This window comes from Solanum verrucosum, unplaced genomic scaffold, assembly GCF_900185275.1.
Source record: "Solanum verrucosum unplaced genomic scaffold, falcon-dt-bn FXZP01000184.1, whole genome shotgun sequence".
In the NCBI taxonomy this organism is placed as follows: domain Eukaryota; kingdom Viridiplantae; phylum Streptophyta; class Magnoliopsida; order Solanales; family Solanaceae; genus Solanum; species Solanum verrucosum.
The window spans coordinates 1,184,552-1,200,533 of record NW_026020302.1 but is presented as its reverse complement, the minus strand read 5'-3'; the positions used below and the strand labels follow the sequence as shown (position 1 = coordinate 1,200,533).

At 30.1% G+C, this 15,982-nt stretch overlaps 3 protein-coding genes across 5 annotated transcripts in view; all 3 read left to right on the top strand.

Moving 5' to 3' along the window:
* LOC125834952 (6,7,8-trihydroxycoumarin synthase-like) overlaps positions 1-15,982 on the top strand; it is an 84,183-nt gene that overhangs the window by 56,114 nt on the left and 12,087 nt on the right. The window lies entirely within an intron of this gene.
* On the top strand, positions 3,843-9,091 carry LOC125834951 (5-OH-xanthotoxin synthase-like). The gene is made up of 2 exons (XM_049514094.1): positions 3,843-4,726; positions 8,465-9,091. The coding sequence occupies exons 1-2, from the start codon at positions 3,845-3,847 to the stop codon at positions 9,074-9,076; spliced, it is 1,494 nt and encodes a 497-aa protein (XP_049370051.1). The 5' UTR covers positions 3,843-3,844; the 3' UTR covers positions 9,077-9,091.
* LOC125834890 (putative late blight resistance protein homolog R1B-16) lies at positions 9,184-11,307 on the top strand (the record flags this gene model as incomplete). The annotated part of the gene is made up of 1 exon (XM_049514037.1): positions 9,184-11,307. A coding segment is annotated over one exon (2,124 nt), but the record flags the coding sequence as incomplete, so codon positions are not given.

The window sequence follows — 15,982 nt, the reverse complement described above, 5'->3', positions numbered from 1 at the left end:
TCTCTCGACAAACAACCAACATCACCACCATCACCTCCACCCTCTTAGTCTCTTTTTCTTCCATTTAAACTTGTCTTTAATTATACAAAAAAAAATAAAAAAAAATAGATGGTTATCAAAAATAAAAATCTTGAATCTTAAATTAGATCAAAATTAATCTTCCTTTGTTTCCTTTTCTTTTCCTTCCTTTGTAAGCCTTTTGTATTTGAAAATTCTATTCTTTAATAGTGGTATATATGATGAAACTAAAATGGAAACGAAAAAATGAAAAAAAAAAAGGATTGGGTCTACTGATAGGGTGGGGTGATTGAAAAAGGAAGTTGAGGCAAAGATGGGTGAGCCTTAGCTGAAGCCAGAAAGAGGGGGTTGGGGTGGGGGATGACTGAAGAAGGTGAGGTGAGGGGATAAGATGACTTTTTTTTTTTTTTTATAAAAAAAAATTATTTTATATTTTTTAAATTTAAATATGTTATTCACTTGCCTTTACATGAGTGTGGTTACTCTGTCACCAGCTCATCTATTTTAATGCCACATAAGTATGGTCAATAGTCAGACTGTCAGAGGAGTTCGATATATTGTGTTTTAATGAGTTTAAGGATTCAATTGATAAAGAGTTAAGTAGAAGGGCACATAATACAAACAAACTCATACAAGTATAGGGGTCCATCAGATCATTTCGCCTTTTTGAAAGCTAAAAGAGTTCTATTTTTCTAGAGAAACGTGCTTATTTTAGAGAGTTAAGATCGTTTAGCCAATTTTTAAGAAGAAAATAAGTTCTTCTGAATAATAGGAAAGAAATAGTTTTTCTCCAAAAGCACTTATGGAACCTTAAGCAAGCAGAAATTGTTATTCTAGTATTTATAAAAGTATTTAAAAAAAAAAAAATCAAATACAAACGACTACTCTCCAAAATTATTTTGGCAAATAATAAATATAACCAAACATACTACTATTATTATTTTCCAAGTAACTAGTTGTAGTAGATCGGTTAGGTACAATAATTTAGGTGACCATAGTCTATTGCCTTTTTATAGTTTCTGCTCATTATTCCACTTATATGTGGTCCCACTTCATTTTTCACATTTTCCACTTTATGACTATACTAGGGAAATTGTCCGCGCTACACGCGGTTATAAGAAATATTTATTGGAAAATAATATATAATAATTATATTCATGTTAGTATCAGATATATAAACAATATTGATATTCTCTTCATATGCGATATGATACATTTTTCATCTTTTTTAAATATATAAAATTGATTTTTTTATATCCTTTAAGTGCAAACTGTTCTTATGTATATAGTAGAATAAATTATTTACCATGGTGAAATAAATGAAATAGAGATCATATTTTGAAATAACAATATATTGTATACATATTTTTACGATCCTCTATACGAATTCTGATTTTGTAAAAAAACTTTTGAAGTTCTTCATTATGTCTTTATTATTAATTTTTTTATTTTTTAAACATTAATTAAAATATTAATAAAAATTGTGAAAAAGAAACATGAAAAAGTTATAACAATATTTAAGAGTAGAAGTTACAAGTAAAATGAAGAGACATGAGTTATGAATTTTATTAGACATTAATTGCATTAATAATCATGTATTAATTTTATTTGTAAAAATAAATAAATAAATAAATAATAAATAAATAAATGTGAAAATAAGTGATAGAACTACAATAATGAACAAAAAAATAAAATGATTGGTGACTGAATAAAAAATATGAATACATTTCAAACAAAAAAGAATAGTGACAAAAACAGATTGTTACATAAAAAAAAAGACATCATAGAATTTAATATTTTTATTTTAATTATTTTCTTGCAAGCATAATAAAAATGAAGTTCATTATCATCATTATTTATTTATTTTTTAAATGAGATAGTTATATTAATTGTGCTTCATAACAAAAAAAAAAATAGAATAGTAAAGAACCAAATGAGTAGCATTGCCAATACATGTAGTTAATTTACTTATACAAACTAAAGTTTAAAAAATCTAGCAAAAGTAGCTACCTTACCAATACAAGTCAAAGTAGCAAAAAAATTTCTAACAAAAAATAATCCCTAATTATGTTTCAAAAATTGCTTTTCTTCTACTATCTTCCTTTGTAAGTAGATCTGTCATCATATTATGTACTCCATATGTCAACCTCTTCATTATATGCTACCAATTGAATAAAAAAAATATAATTATGAATAAATAAAATATCATACCAATTGAAAGTGATTATACCAAAATAAAGAAATAAATCTAAACTATATGTAATATATTTGTAAATGATTTTTTCAATATATTGTGTTAACAATAAATAATAATCATCTCTTGAAATCTCACACATATTGTAATCAAACTACATTATATTCAACAAATTGACTATTAAAGAGAATTAACAATCACATACTAACAACACATTGTTCATTATTACAAAGTTTTTTTTAATCATACTTGCTTGGAGAATAATAATACATACATAAATAAAATATTAAGAAAGCATATCCAAATACATAAAAATAAAAAGAGACTTGAGAATGAAATATTTCTTACCTTTCATGTACTTTTTTCGTTACATGTTAGTTAATTCACAAACTAATATGATAAAGAAGAGAAAATATATTCATAAATGTGAATATGAATTTTCATGAAATTAAATATGAATTTAGATAGGCAAAATGTAGAAAATGAAAAAAAAAAAAACTTGGGAATGAAATATTTCTCACCTTACATGTTAGTTAATTCACAAACCAATATGATAAAGAAGGGAAAGGATAATCTTGAATGTGAATTTCCATAAACTAAATATGAGTTTATATAGGCAAAATATAGGAATACCATAAGACATCATAAACTTACAAATTAATATTTGGAGGTTATGGACATGAAAATTATGAGTCTTGAATATTATTAAAAATAAAAATTAAAGAGGAGTAGGTCATGGGTAATTACTCCTTGTAAATAAATTAAATAATAAAGAGAAAAACACTTAAAATATTAAAATATTTTATGATTTATGATTAGAAGTGAGGCTAACAAAGAAAAAAAGAATGTGAAGAGTCTTTGGTATAAATGTTACTCTATTAATAAAATATTTATTTTTAATAAATTAAGTAATTTGATTTTATAATACAATAATTAATTTAAAAAGAAAAAAATGCCAAAAAATTGAGAAAAAAGACAAATACAAATGGAGGCCATAGAGAGGTGCCACATCACCTTCTCTATGTTTCTCCTTTATATAAATATATAGATTATATGGTTCATCATACACAAAGAACCAATTATTAATAAAACTACTTTTAAAATTTATTAGTAAAACATGAACGGTTACTCTTCAAAAGTTATTCGCCAAACTATCTAAGTATTATTTTCTAAGTAACTAGTACCACTTGTTATGGTTAGTTACTACTCCCTTCATTTTAAATTGAGTGGTCTGTTTTGACTTGACATGTAGTTTAAGAAAATAAACTAAAGAAAACTTTTAAATTTTGTGATCTTAAATTAAAGATCTATCAAATGTACCAAAATGTCTTATTGTTAGTGTAGGTAAATCATACTCTTAAGAGTCGTTCGGTATGAAGTAAAAAGTATAATAATTCAGATAAAATGTAGGATTATTTCATCACATGTTTGGTTAGAGGTATTCGGTAGTCCTTGGATTATTTATCCCACCATTTTTGCCATAGTGATTGGATAAATTATCTCTTAGATACATGATAAAATAACTTATTCCAGAATGACTTATCGTGGAATAACTTATCCCGACAGGACTTTAACACATGATATCTTTATATAAAGATACAACAAGTGACTACCTAGGAGTTTAAAACAAAAATGATGCTCTTTCTACTCTTTGTAGCTTTTCCTATCATTCTTATTTTTCTTCTTCCAAAAGCCAAAAAGTGTGACAAAAACAATGTACCACCAGGTCCTAAAGGCCTCCCATTCATTGGAAATTTGCATCAATTTGATAGTTTAACCCCTCATATCTATTTTTGGAAACTTTCCAAGAAATATGGAAAAATATTCTCATTAAAACTTGGTTCTACTCCAATAGTTGTAGTTTCTTCAGCAAAATTAGTAAAAGAAGTGTTGAAAACACAAGATCTAGTATTTTGTAGTAGACCTTCTCATCTTGGCCAACAAAAATTATCTTACAATGGTCGTGACATAGTCTTTCAACGCTACAACGATTGTTGGAGAGAAATGAGAAAAATAAGTGTTATTCATCTATTTAGTCACAAGAAAGTGAAATTATTTAGTCCAATTCGCGAAGATGAAGTCTCGAGAATGATCAAGAAAATATCTCAACAAGCTAGTGTTTCGCAAATAACTAATTTGAGCAATTTAATGATTTCACTAAGTACTACAATTATTTGTAGAGTTGCTTTTGGTATTAGATTTGATGAAGAAGCACATGAAAAGAGGAGATTTGATGAACTTTTAGAAGAATCTGCAACAATGTTGACTAGCTTTTATGTTTCTGACTTTTTTTCTTATTTAGGTTGGATTGATAAACTCGCTGGATTGACAAATAGACTTGAGAAGAATTTCAAGGATTTGGATGAGTTTTATGAAGAACTCGTTGAGAAGCATGTTGATCCCAATAGGCCAAAATCCATGGAAGGGGACATTCTTGATCTTTTGCTCCAATTGAAGAAAGATAAATTAACACCAATTGATCTCACTTTGGAGGACATAAAAGCAATTGTCATGGTAATCTTCTTAGTTATATATATATATATATATATATATATATATATATATATATTTATGATTTATCATAGGTTTATTAGTTTTACACTAGTTGTCGACCTATAGTGAACCTCATCCTTTATCCAAACATGGGAGCCACATTTGTCGGCAAGGTCACACAATTGGAGTTTTAGTTTTACACCGGCTGTCAACCTATACTAAACCTTATCTTTTATCCAAACATGGAACCCACATTTGTCAGCAAGGCCACACAATTAGAATTTTAATGATGCTAATATGTTGGATTCTAGGCATAATGTTTGTTAAAATCTTTTAGTCCTGTTAGAGATTTATATGCCAATAGAAATATAGAAATTTTACTATATATTATTTTAGTGATAGAAGCACTTATATATTTTTCTTTTTTGAAATCAAATAATAATGCATCGAGACTAAAGGAGCGCAATAAATAATCTAGGACGGAATTGAGAAATATATATATATATATTATAAGTGGAAAGTCTCTATGTCAAAAGTTGAATTACAAAATTGTCCTTATAATATCATAATCTTTATCGACAAAAATGTAAATATACATTAAAAATAAATAAAAACTATTGTATTATCTATTAAACACTATTATTACATATTTATGAACAAAAATATAAATACACATTAATTATAATAAATATCATAATATATTTATAATAATAATATTAATATTCTAAAAATGGAGAACTCACAATCTATGACATGAATTAATATAGATATAATGAATATTTGTACAATTGGATGATATCCTATATTAAATGACAAAAGGAAATCAAAAGTTTTGCAACAGTTAAAATGACCCTTAAGTGTACCTCAGTTACTCCTACCGTGCAAAGGTATAAAATTTTTCAGATGAATTATATTCATAACATTATATTAAATGCTAAGTAATTGCTTCAATAAATACTTACTATGGAAGCTTGCAATAGTTGTACTTTTGATTTTCTTCTATTATAATTAGCACAAACTAATGATGAATTATATACTTGGTAAATTAACATTATATCAAATGCTAAGTAATTGCTTCAATAAATACTTACTATGGAAGCTTGCAATAGTTGTACTTTTGATTTTCTTCTGTTATAATTAGCACAAACTAATGATGAATTATATACTTGGTAAATTAACATTATATCAAATGCTAAGTAATTGCTTCAATAAATACTTACTATGGAAGCTTGCAATAGTTGTACTTTTGATTTTCTTCTGTATAGTTGATAAAATTAAATTATCTTATAATATATATATTGAAAGTGGGAACAAAAAAACTTAAAAGCTGAAATACCAAAAGAATCCTATAAAGTTGAGTTACTACAATAATATCATTATTAATTATTAATTATTAATTATTTCACTAAAAATGGATGAAAAAAAAGTTAAAAGTTGAAATACCAAAATAACCCTATAAAGTTGAGTTATTATTCATAAATAATAAGTAATATTCATAATAGTAATGAATCAAAAGTTAGTTTACAATTTTATCCTTGGAGTAAAAAAAAATCTTCATTTAAATAACTTTTGTTTACATAAGAAAATATAACAAAATTCATTAGCTCCTCAAATTCAATGAATCCAAATACTATATTAATGCTTTCTGAAAATGTTTACTGCCATAATTTTATTTATCTCTTTCACCTTCTCCTTCACTACATGTTTAGAGGAACAAAAACGTTTGGTGAGGGTGAGGAAGGCATTGTGTAACAACAATTAATTATGGTCTGGTTCCCTAAATTATTTCACTCGTTAAATTTTCTTTCTTTCATCTTCCATAGAGTCTTTTTACATTCTTCATTTATATAAATATTAAATTTCTTGATTTTTATTGGTTGTACATATGTGTAGTTTATCTTCTCCATGATATTTAGTCTGGTCAATCTTTTCATATTCTTTAAAATACTCTATAAAGTGCATCATAAGGTGTGTTTGTCCCATTATTCCATTTGCCTTCTTTCGGTTAGATTTCTCCTCCAAGAAGAGTCTACTTCAGGTAAATTTATTCCAATTGATTTAGCTACATATATTTACCACTTTTTGTATTATTGCTAAGCTAGCGGCATATTCACTTCTTTTAGTATAATATGTATTTCTGAAAAGCTTATGTTGTAATAAAACTCAAATTCAGATAGAAGTAATTGATCCGTGAAATTCTTTGCATATTTGAACTTTGAAGTGTGGACATGGACTATGTTTGGAGCACACAGGTTCACATTTGACTGTGTGTGTTTGTGTAGTTTAAAATTGTATGGAATACACTTTTGCACGTGTCCAAGGACTAGTATTACTATAAGTGGGAACAAAAAAAGTTAAAAATTGAATTACAATTTTATTTCTATTATAAATTAAAATGTTATAAAACATTTAACTATTAAATTTAAATATTAAATTGTATAATTTTAATTAACATGTTAATGACTTTTGTACTTCCTTAGATTAATTCCTAATTAAAATATCTAATTTAATAATATTTATAATCTCTAATCTATATGTATATAATAATAAATTAAAAATCCAAAAATCTCTACTTAAATTAGTCAACTTTTCTTCTCATAACCGTTTCATAACTGTTCTCATAAATAATTTTTTTTTTTTTTTTTTAACCGTGGTTTCCGGGCGTCGCTTTGCGAACCCGACTAGCTGTACCCACCGGGTCCCGCTATTTCAAGGCGGGTCCACCACGGTTAGTTCCACGGGGCCCTGGAGACGCGGCCGGTTTGTAATGCCTCCAGTGGCCCTGCTGGGGCTCGAACCGGTCATAAATAATATAATTTATGTGGATAATTAAAGTATTATCCTTTAAGATAAATAAAGAAATTTAATAATTTAAAATGGTGCAAATCCACAAAATGGAGAGACACACATTATTGGTTTAGATATTCATATTCATACCTCATATCTAATTACTTATTCAATTTTTATACTTTTGATATCCATAACTCTCATCTTTTCATATCCATAACCTCTAAATATTTAATTTAAAACTTTATGATATCTTTTGGTATTCCTTCAATTCTGTCTATATAAATTCAACTTTTTTATTTCATGAAACTCCTACCAAGGCTATCATTTTTATTCTATAGTTGAAGTAGTTAAAGTATATGAAGCAGACTCTTGAATTTTGATAGGATATGGGAGAAAGAGTCGATAAGAACTCGGAAAATTATGTACTAATTTTGTGTTTGTTTTTCCATCTATATTATTACGATCAAAGTCTTAAGAAGTATGTATACATTGTATTTTTTTTCCTTCTCTATTTTTGTGTGTTTTTTCTCTATTAGACTTCTTAATTTAGTTTTCTATGAATGCTTTATTGCCGTAAGTCTATATTCTTATTTGAGCTCAAATTAGCCATTTGTGACTTAATTGAAAGTTTGCTACTATTAACCAAAGTTCAAAAGTTACAGTTGGTTGCTTAAAACAAATTTAATTTGAAACATCAAAATATGCCCTTCATTTGGCGGTTTTTTTGTTTATATTATTAAAGATTTATTTATAATTGTTGTCTTATATTACTCATTACCTTCTCTTTACATATATATTTCCATAAAATTTTAGTCATTCTAACATATCTATAAAAAATCACATGGAACACACGTGCGCTTTCTCTATATATATATATATGTTGATGGGTAGGTAGCACACATGCGGTTCACATTCCCAGCTTGAAACTTCCTCATGAATTGATATTTCTAATTATTTTTTTCTTTGTAGAATGTGTTACTTGCAGGATCAGACACTAGTGCCGCTGCAGTAATATGGACAATGACAGCCTTGATGAAGAATCCAAAAGCTATGAAAAAAGTTCAAGAAGAAATGAGAAAATCATTCAAAAAGAAACGCGATATATTGAATGAAGACGATATCCAAAATCTTCCCTATTTCAAAGCAGTGATAAAAGAGTCATTTAGATTGTATCCATCAGTTCCACTCCTACTGCCAAGAGAATCAATGGAAAAATCCATACTAGAAGGGTATGAAATTCAACCAGGAACTATAATTCATGTTAATGCATGGGCTATTGCACGAGATCCTGAAATATGGGAAAATCCAGAAGAATTTATACCCGAGAGATTCTTGAATAGTGACATCGATTTCAAGGGACAAGACTTTGAGTTAATTCCATTTGGAGCAGGAAGAAGAGGATGTCCGGGGATTGCACTTGGAGTTGCATCAATGGAACTTGCATTATCAAATCTTCTTTACGCGTTTGATTGGGAGTTACCTTGTGGGATGAAAAAAGAGGATATTGACACAAATGTTAAGCCTGGAATTACCATGCATAAGAAAAATGACCTTTGCCTTATTCCTAAGAATTATCTATAGATTCATGTAGACTATCCTCAGCAATGTATCTTAGGCGAGTGTGTGAATTCCGCTGAATCATTTCTTTCTGCTCGAATTATGTATAACATAACATCTTCTTTCTTATTATTGCAAAATTCCATGCTTGCCCTGGCTGTATTATTGTTGGGATGGGGGGACAAGGTAAAACAACTTGTGCTAGAAAGTTGTATAATACTGACTACATTGTTTCTCGCTTCGATGTTCAAGCATGGTGCATCATTTCCCAAACATATCACCGGAGAGAGATATTACAAGATATTTTCAGTCAAGTTACCGGTTCCAAGGACAATGGAGATAAGGATGACATCCTCGCGGACAAGTTGAGGAAAAGCCTAATGGGAAAGAGATATCTCATTTTATTGGATGATATGTGGGACGGTACGGTATGGGATGACTTATGTCTTTGTTTCCCTGATGTCGAAAATAGAAGCAGAATTGTAGTAACAACTCGACTTGAGAAAGTCGGTGAACATGTCAAGCGTTATACTGATCTTTATTTCCTTCCGTTCCTCACACCAGATGACAGCTGCAAATTGTTGCAGAGAAGTGTTTTCGAAAAGGAAGACTGTCCACGTAAACTACAAGATGTGAGTCAAGCAATCGCAGAAAAATGCAAAGGATTGCCTCTGGTGATTATCTTATTAGCTGGAATTATCAAAAGGAATAAGATGGAAGCCTCTTGGTGGCATGAGGTTAAAAATTCTCTGCTTTCCTATCTTGGTGAAGCTGAAGGACATGGTCTTTCGACTATGCAGTTAAGTTATGATAACTTACCGGATTTTTTAAGGCCTTGTCTTCTTTACATGGGGATGTTTCCGGAAGATGCAAGAATTCCAATGTCTAAATTGATAAGTCTATGGATGGCGGAAGGGTTCGTGCAGAACATTGAATCTGCTGAAGGTTACTTGACGGATCTCATTAGCAGTAACGTGGTAATGGTTTCTAGGAGAAGATACAATGGTAAAGTCAAAGTTTGCGAGGTTCATGATGTAGTGCTTCACTTTTGCTTGGAGAAGAGTAGAGAAGAAAATTTTATGCGGGCAGTGAAGGGACATTATAGCCAGCTTCAACCTTTTGAATGGAAGGAAAGTCGAGTGAGCGTTAGTTTCAGTAATGAGCTTTCCAAGTTTGTATCTCCGAGCACCAAAACACGGGAGCCTTTTCACCAACACTTGAGGTCGTTGATAACGACAAATGGATCAGTAATTGGTACTCATGTTTTTAAAGTGGGACTTCTTAAGGTCTTGGATTTGAGTTCTCATCGAATGCCTCATTTTTCGTCAGCTACATTGAAACCACTAATTCACCTGAAGTACCTCGCAGTTTCCACAAATGAATTCTATTGTCATCCAGAATCACATCTGCCCCATCTGGAAACTTTACTTGTGAGGGGTTTATCCAAGTTTACAGTGTTACCATCGAGTTTTTGGAAAATAGAAAAACTAAGGCATGTTGAGATTGGCACAGATGAATTCGAAAACAATAAGCAACGGATCTTTGAAGAATCCTCTAAATTGGAAAATTTGAGGATATTAAGGGGAGTTGAGTTTCCATTTGATCAAGGTGATAGCGCGGATGTGTTATTATGTAGGTGTCCTAATCTTCAAGAACTTGACATCACGTTTAAAGGCGACAAATCTATTAGTGTAGATACTTCTTGGGTTGATTCTCCGGATATTTGTCTCAAACTGGAAAGTCTTACCGAGCTTCAAATACTTCGTGTTTCCTTTCAATGGTCTATACTACTATCCGGGTTGCAGTTGCCTTCAAATTTAAAGAAGTTGGTACTAAGAGGAACTTCTTTATTTAGCTTCTATATAGAAAGCACGATTTCCGTCATTGCAGAACTTCCAAATCTTGAGTATCTCCAATTAAGAGTGGATCCATATAGTTGTTATAAATCAAATGAGTTGTGCCTTAGACATATCACGTTCCATAAACTTAAGGTCTTGAAACTGGTGAAGTTACGTGTCTCAACGTGGGATGCCTCAGAGGAATCTTTTCCATTGCTTGAAACACTTGTTATAAAAGACTCTAAGCAGCCCAAGGAGATCCCTCTTAGCTTCGCGGATATTCCAACACTGAAACAAATTAAGTTGATTAGGTGCAACAACAAATTTCTCGAGGCTTCAGCTATGAAAATTAAGGAAGAAGTTGAAGCGATTGAAGGATGTGATCGTATAGACCTCATTATAAAGAAAAAAAGCTAAGCACTGTTGGGACAAATCACACGTTACAGAGGTATTGTTGACACCCACTTTTGACCCTCCACAATATAAATTAATCATTTCGAGCTTCTCCAATTTCAAATGATTTAAAATAATTAGTTTTATAAAGTTTCCAAAAAATAATAATATAGTTTGCAAGATTTTTTGTAATAGTTTTGTCACTTTTCATAAATTTTAGATGATGTACATGTTTTACATAATTATGTATATAATTAGTATATTTTATGATTATTCGAAAATCGTCAAAAAATAATAATAATAATAATTATTATATTTTAAATATTAGGGATGGTTATAGTTTTGAGTTAATAAATTTTATGAAATCCAAAATACTTTCAAGTTATTTTTTTAAAATAATTTTATCACTTTTTAATAATAAGTATGTATATTTTTGCAATCACGCTATTTTATAAATATTTGAAAATTATCACAAAAGATTTTACATTTTAGTTAAATATTTTATTAATTTGCTTTAAGTTATAGCTATAATTTCGAGTTAATTAGTTTTGTATTTGAATTAATTAGTTTATAATTAAGTGCATTATTTTTTTTATTATTTTCGTTGAGATTAAGAAGCTCATTGATTAATTTATATTAACTCATCTTGTTTAAATTTTAATCAAATTCACCGATTAAATTCAATTTGGCTAGATTGTTAATTTATTTGCCTAACCTTTTATTTGCAACTTTAGCCATTAATTTCCTCACCCCAAACCCATTTGGGACAAACCAGTTTTGGGCCTATTTTCCAGCAGCCCACACATTCTGCAATTCTTCAATAATCCCAGCCCACTAACAATAACAAAAATACCCAAATGACATTACAAAGCAGTCCAGCCCACCAAAAGAAACCAATTACAATACATACATCCCATTTTCAACAACAATACGTACAACAACTCCATCAGCAGTACGCGACCCAACCCAAATAACCCCAGCTCGTCTTCTTCTTCTTCACGTGACAACCGACGCAGCAAGCAGAACAAACCCAGAAATCACGCTGCAAAAATCCCATCCAACTACCCTGCAGAACTCATACCCTAGTAGCCTCAATGTCAAACCCTACGTCCCCTTTTTCCCCTTTTCAAAGATTTCCAAATCTCTTCACTGATGGCCTTGGAAAAAGGGAATTCGGATTTCAAATTCAATTCCTCACCTGTTTTCCTTCCTAAATTGACCCCTTAATTCCTCTATATAACCATCCCTTACCCATCGGTGTAGAGGGGAAAAAAAAAAGTGTTTTTGAAGTTGGATTTTGAGGGCAAGAATCTACCGGAAAAGATTTTTTCAAAGCTACAGGAAGTTACATAAAAGATACACCTAAAATACAATTTCTTGATTTTTTTTTTTTTTTTTTGGGCCTTGTTCGTGGTTTGCTGGATTTCTCGAAGTGTCGTGTGGTGGCGGAAGCTCGTCGTTATTCAAAGCTCGTCTTTCCCAGTTCTCTGCCTCTCAAAAGGTAATATCTAATTTCAACCCATGTCTCTTTATCCTTAATGTGTTGATTACTTGATTCTCGATTGAGTAAGTGTTCAAATGTTATGATTTGGGGCGCATTATGGCTGAATGTTGGCTGTAAATCGGTAATATGGATGGTCTGATCACTCGCTTAGTTTAGTTATTTTGATTTCGGTTCTTCTTCTTTTTTGTTGTTTGAAACTTGATGACCCCTTTCTAAGCTAAGATTATTTACTTCGTGTTAGTTTCTTCTCATTAAATTGAGTGATACTCATTCTGGTTTATGTCTCTTTTATTTTAATATGATGAATGTTTGATCATGGGCTGCATAGAGCTTTCGAAATGTTTAGATTTTTGGAAGCTTTTAACTCATTGTTGGCTGCAAATCAGTGGTAGAGTTTGTTTGATAATCTGTGGTTGTTGTTTGTTTTCGTTTTCAAGATGGCTTAATGCTCGTTTGAACTTGTATTGTTGTTTTTGTTTCCTCTCGATGTCGCGGCTGATATGCTCGTTTTAAGTTTGGTTTGTTCACTTGTCAACCACCATGCCTCTATACTATCCCTGCTTGCTGAAATAATATTCTCATTTTTTACTATGCGTCCCTAAGTGTCATAGAAGTCATTTCGTTATTTTCCTTGTGTGTTTTTGAGTATAGATTGGTAGTTTTAGTTCACATTATTGTGGCTCGTTTGTTTTGGGATCATTTTGTAGTATGATATTATTAGACCTGTTTCGTACTTGACGATTACATGTTGCTTAGATTCGTCCAATCCTTCTGGTTAGCTGATGGTTATGTCATTAACTTGAAGGAGTTCTCTTGTCAGCATGAGCATGGCTTTATACTACTGATATTGTTCCTGTCATTTTTTCGATTTGAAGTGATATGGTTGTCACCTTAATAGAGTACTAGTTTAGCTCTGGATTTCCTTAATACCGTGTTGCTATTCATTCCATCTCGCATCTTATAACTTGATATAATTTGTCTTGGGTTCTCTGTGACTCTTATTTCGAAAATTTTGCCTTGCTATTGTGTCAATTTTCATGCTTGTTGTTTGTAGCTTCTTGAGAAAATAGGTGTGGCCACTTTGTTCTAAAAAAAGAGGGAGTTAGAATCAACAGTGGGATGCTATTTGAATAATTGGCATCTAATTTATTTTTGCTCCAATTTTAAATCATGTCTGCTCCCTCATTTGTCACATTTGTTTGCACCTCTCATTTCTGTAGATTTTTTTTTTTATTTTGGGTTAAATACCACCTGCTATATTTGTTCATAAATGTTGTTTTAAGGGTGCAAAAGGTATTAGAGTGTTTCCTTCCAAATTACTTAAGCTACCGATTGTAAATTAGCTAGCAATTTAATTTTGTTGTGTTTGTGGTCTGTTCTTATAATATATATAGAAAAGGAGTCCCAGAATACTTGGGTTGATTTATTTTTTTTGTATGCTAAATGCATTTCTCGTCGGTGTTTAAAGTATGAATTCATGAATTAAACTTTAGTATAGTTTGTTGCTGTTATGAGGTTGCATTTAGACGAGTATGTGTTGCATAGTGCAGTCAATCTCTCCTCTGTTTGAGTTCACTTCAGCAAAGTCATCTGGATTCCTACTTAGTATAGCTTGTCTTGGTGCATGTCGATTATAATGGAAGTTTAAATGTGTTATTTTCTCATGTCATCGGAATTTGAATTCATACTAATATATTTCCTCTTTTCCGTTGTTGTATGTGAATTCCCGCTGAGTCCATTGTGGACTCCTTTCCCTCCTCCATTGCATTTCGAAGTAGGCCATAAAGGCCTAAATTCATCTTTCTTCCTCTCGAGTCAAGTGGAGAAAATGATGGACAGATTGAAAGTAGCAAACATGGTTGGAAACTAAAATCCCAGATCTTGAAAGTCTGAAAGTAGGCAGTATACATGTTGTATACAACATTATAACCTGATATACAGGTTTAGTATAACAAATACAGGTCAAAAACGCAAAAATACAGGGCTAAGGTGAAGTATAGGTGTTCGGAAGCAAGAGATACATGAAAAGAGCCTATGCATATGCTAATATACACTGATATACACCAGCTGTATACAAAAACGGGATTGGTTTGAACGCAAAAATTTCAGCGAAATTGGCCCAAAAGGGGGCCGAATTCAATTTATTCCTTACTCTTTAATTATTTAATTGTGATTACTTATTATTTGTTGTTTAACTCTAACTTTAGAATTTTTAATTAACTTAGTTGAATTCCCCAAAAGACGAACTGTTTATCTGTGTTGTTTTGTTTCTAACAAATCTTATTTTATCAACTTTTGTATTGTCATTTATAATCTTTAGTCAAAACTTTTTTTTTTCTTTTATTTTATTAGTTTAAAATAGTTTTTCATAAACCAAAAATGACTCAAAAATGAAAATCAACTAATTTAGTTTCGTTAAAATTCTTATTACTTGTCTCTAAATCAAATATTTCAATTAAGGTCTCATTTTTCTTAAAAAATAAAATCGCTCTTTGTTTAACTATTTTCTCAAAGTTAATCTAATAGTGTAAATAAATAAATAAATACTTACTTGGCTATTTTCTCAAAAAGGTTAGTCAATTAATTCAAAATGATTTTTCATACTTTAATTTATTAAATTGGTTTAATTTATTCTGAAATGAACTAAATAAATTCTAATTAGTCGTTTTATTAATTTTCTAATCACTTGCACCTTAATTCAAATATTTTCATTTTAGGCCTCTTCTTCTAAAAAGATCAAAATAAAATGGTTCATTTCTTAGCTATTTTTTAAACTTAGCCGAATAGTGTAAATTATTATATATTTTTATGTTAAATTATTTTTTCTAAAAATAGTCAAATACATTTTAGTTAAGTCGCAGGTCAATCGCATGTTAGCGGACACTTCGAATGCTTAAACCCTTCTCGAAGTGTAAATTGAACCCCGAACCTTCTTTGGTATTTTCAAATGATTTTTTCTGTTTAAATCTTTGAAAATTATAAGTTTTCTTAATTTCTTTAAAAAATTAAGTGGCGACTCTTTTCTAAGTATTTTTTTGAATTGTTTTATACTTGGAACATTTCAAAAAAGTGATTTTTCTAAAGATAGGACAATTACGGCACAACAGGTATAACTCTGTTTCATTCCGTTTCTTATTCATATTGTGAATTTCTTGTTGTTGTAACTCATATTTGATCAAATGCTTCTCTATTTCG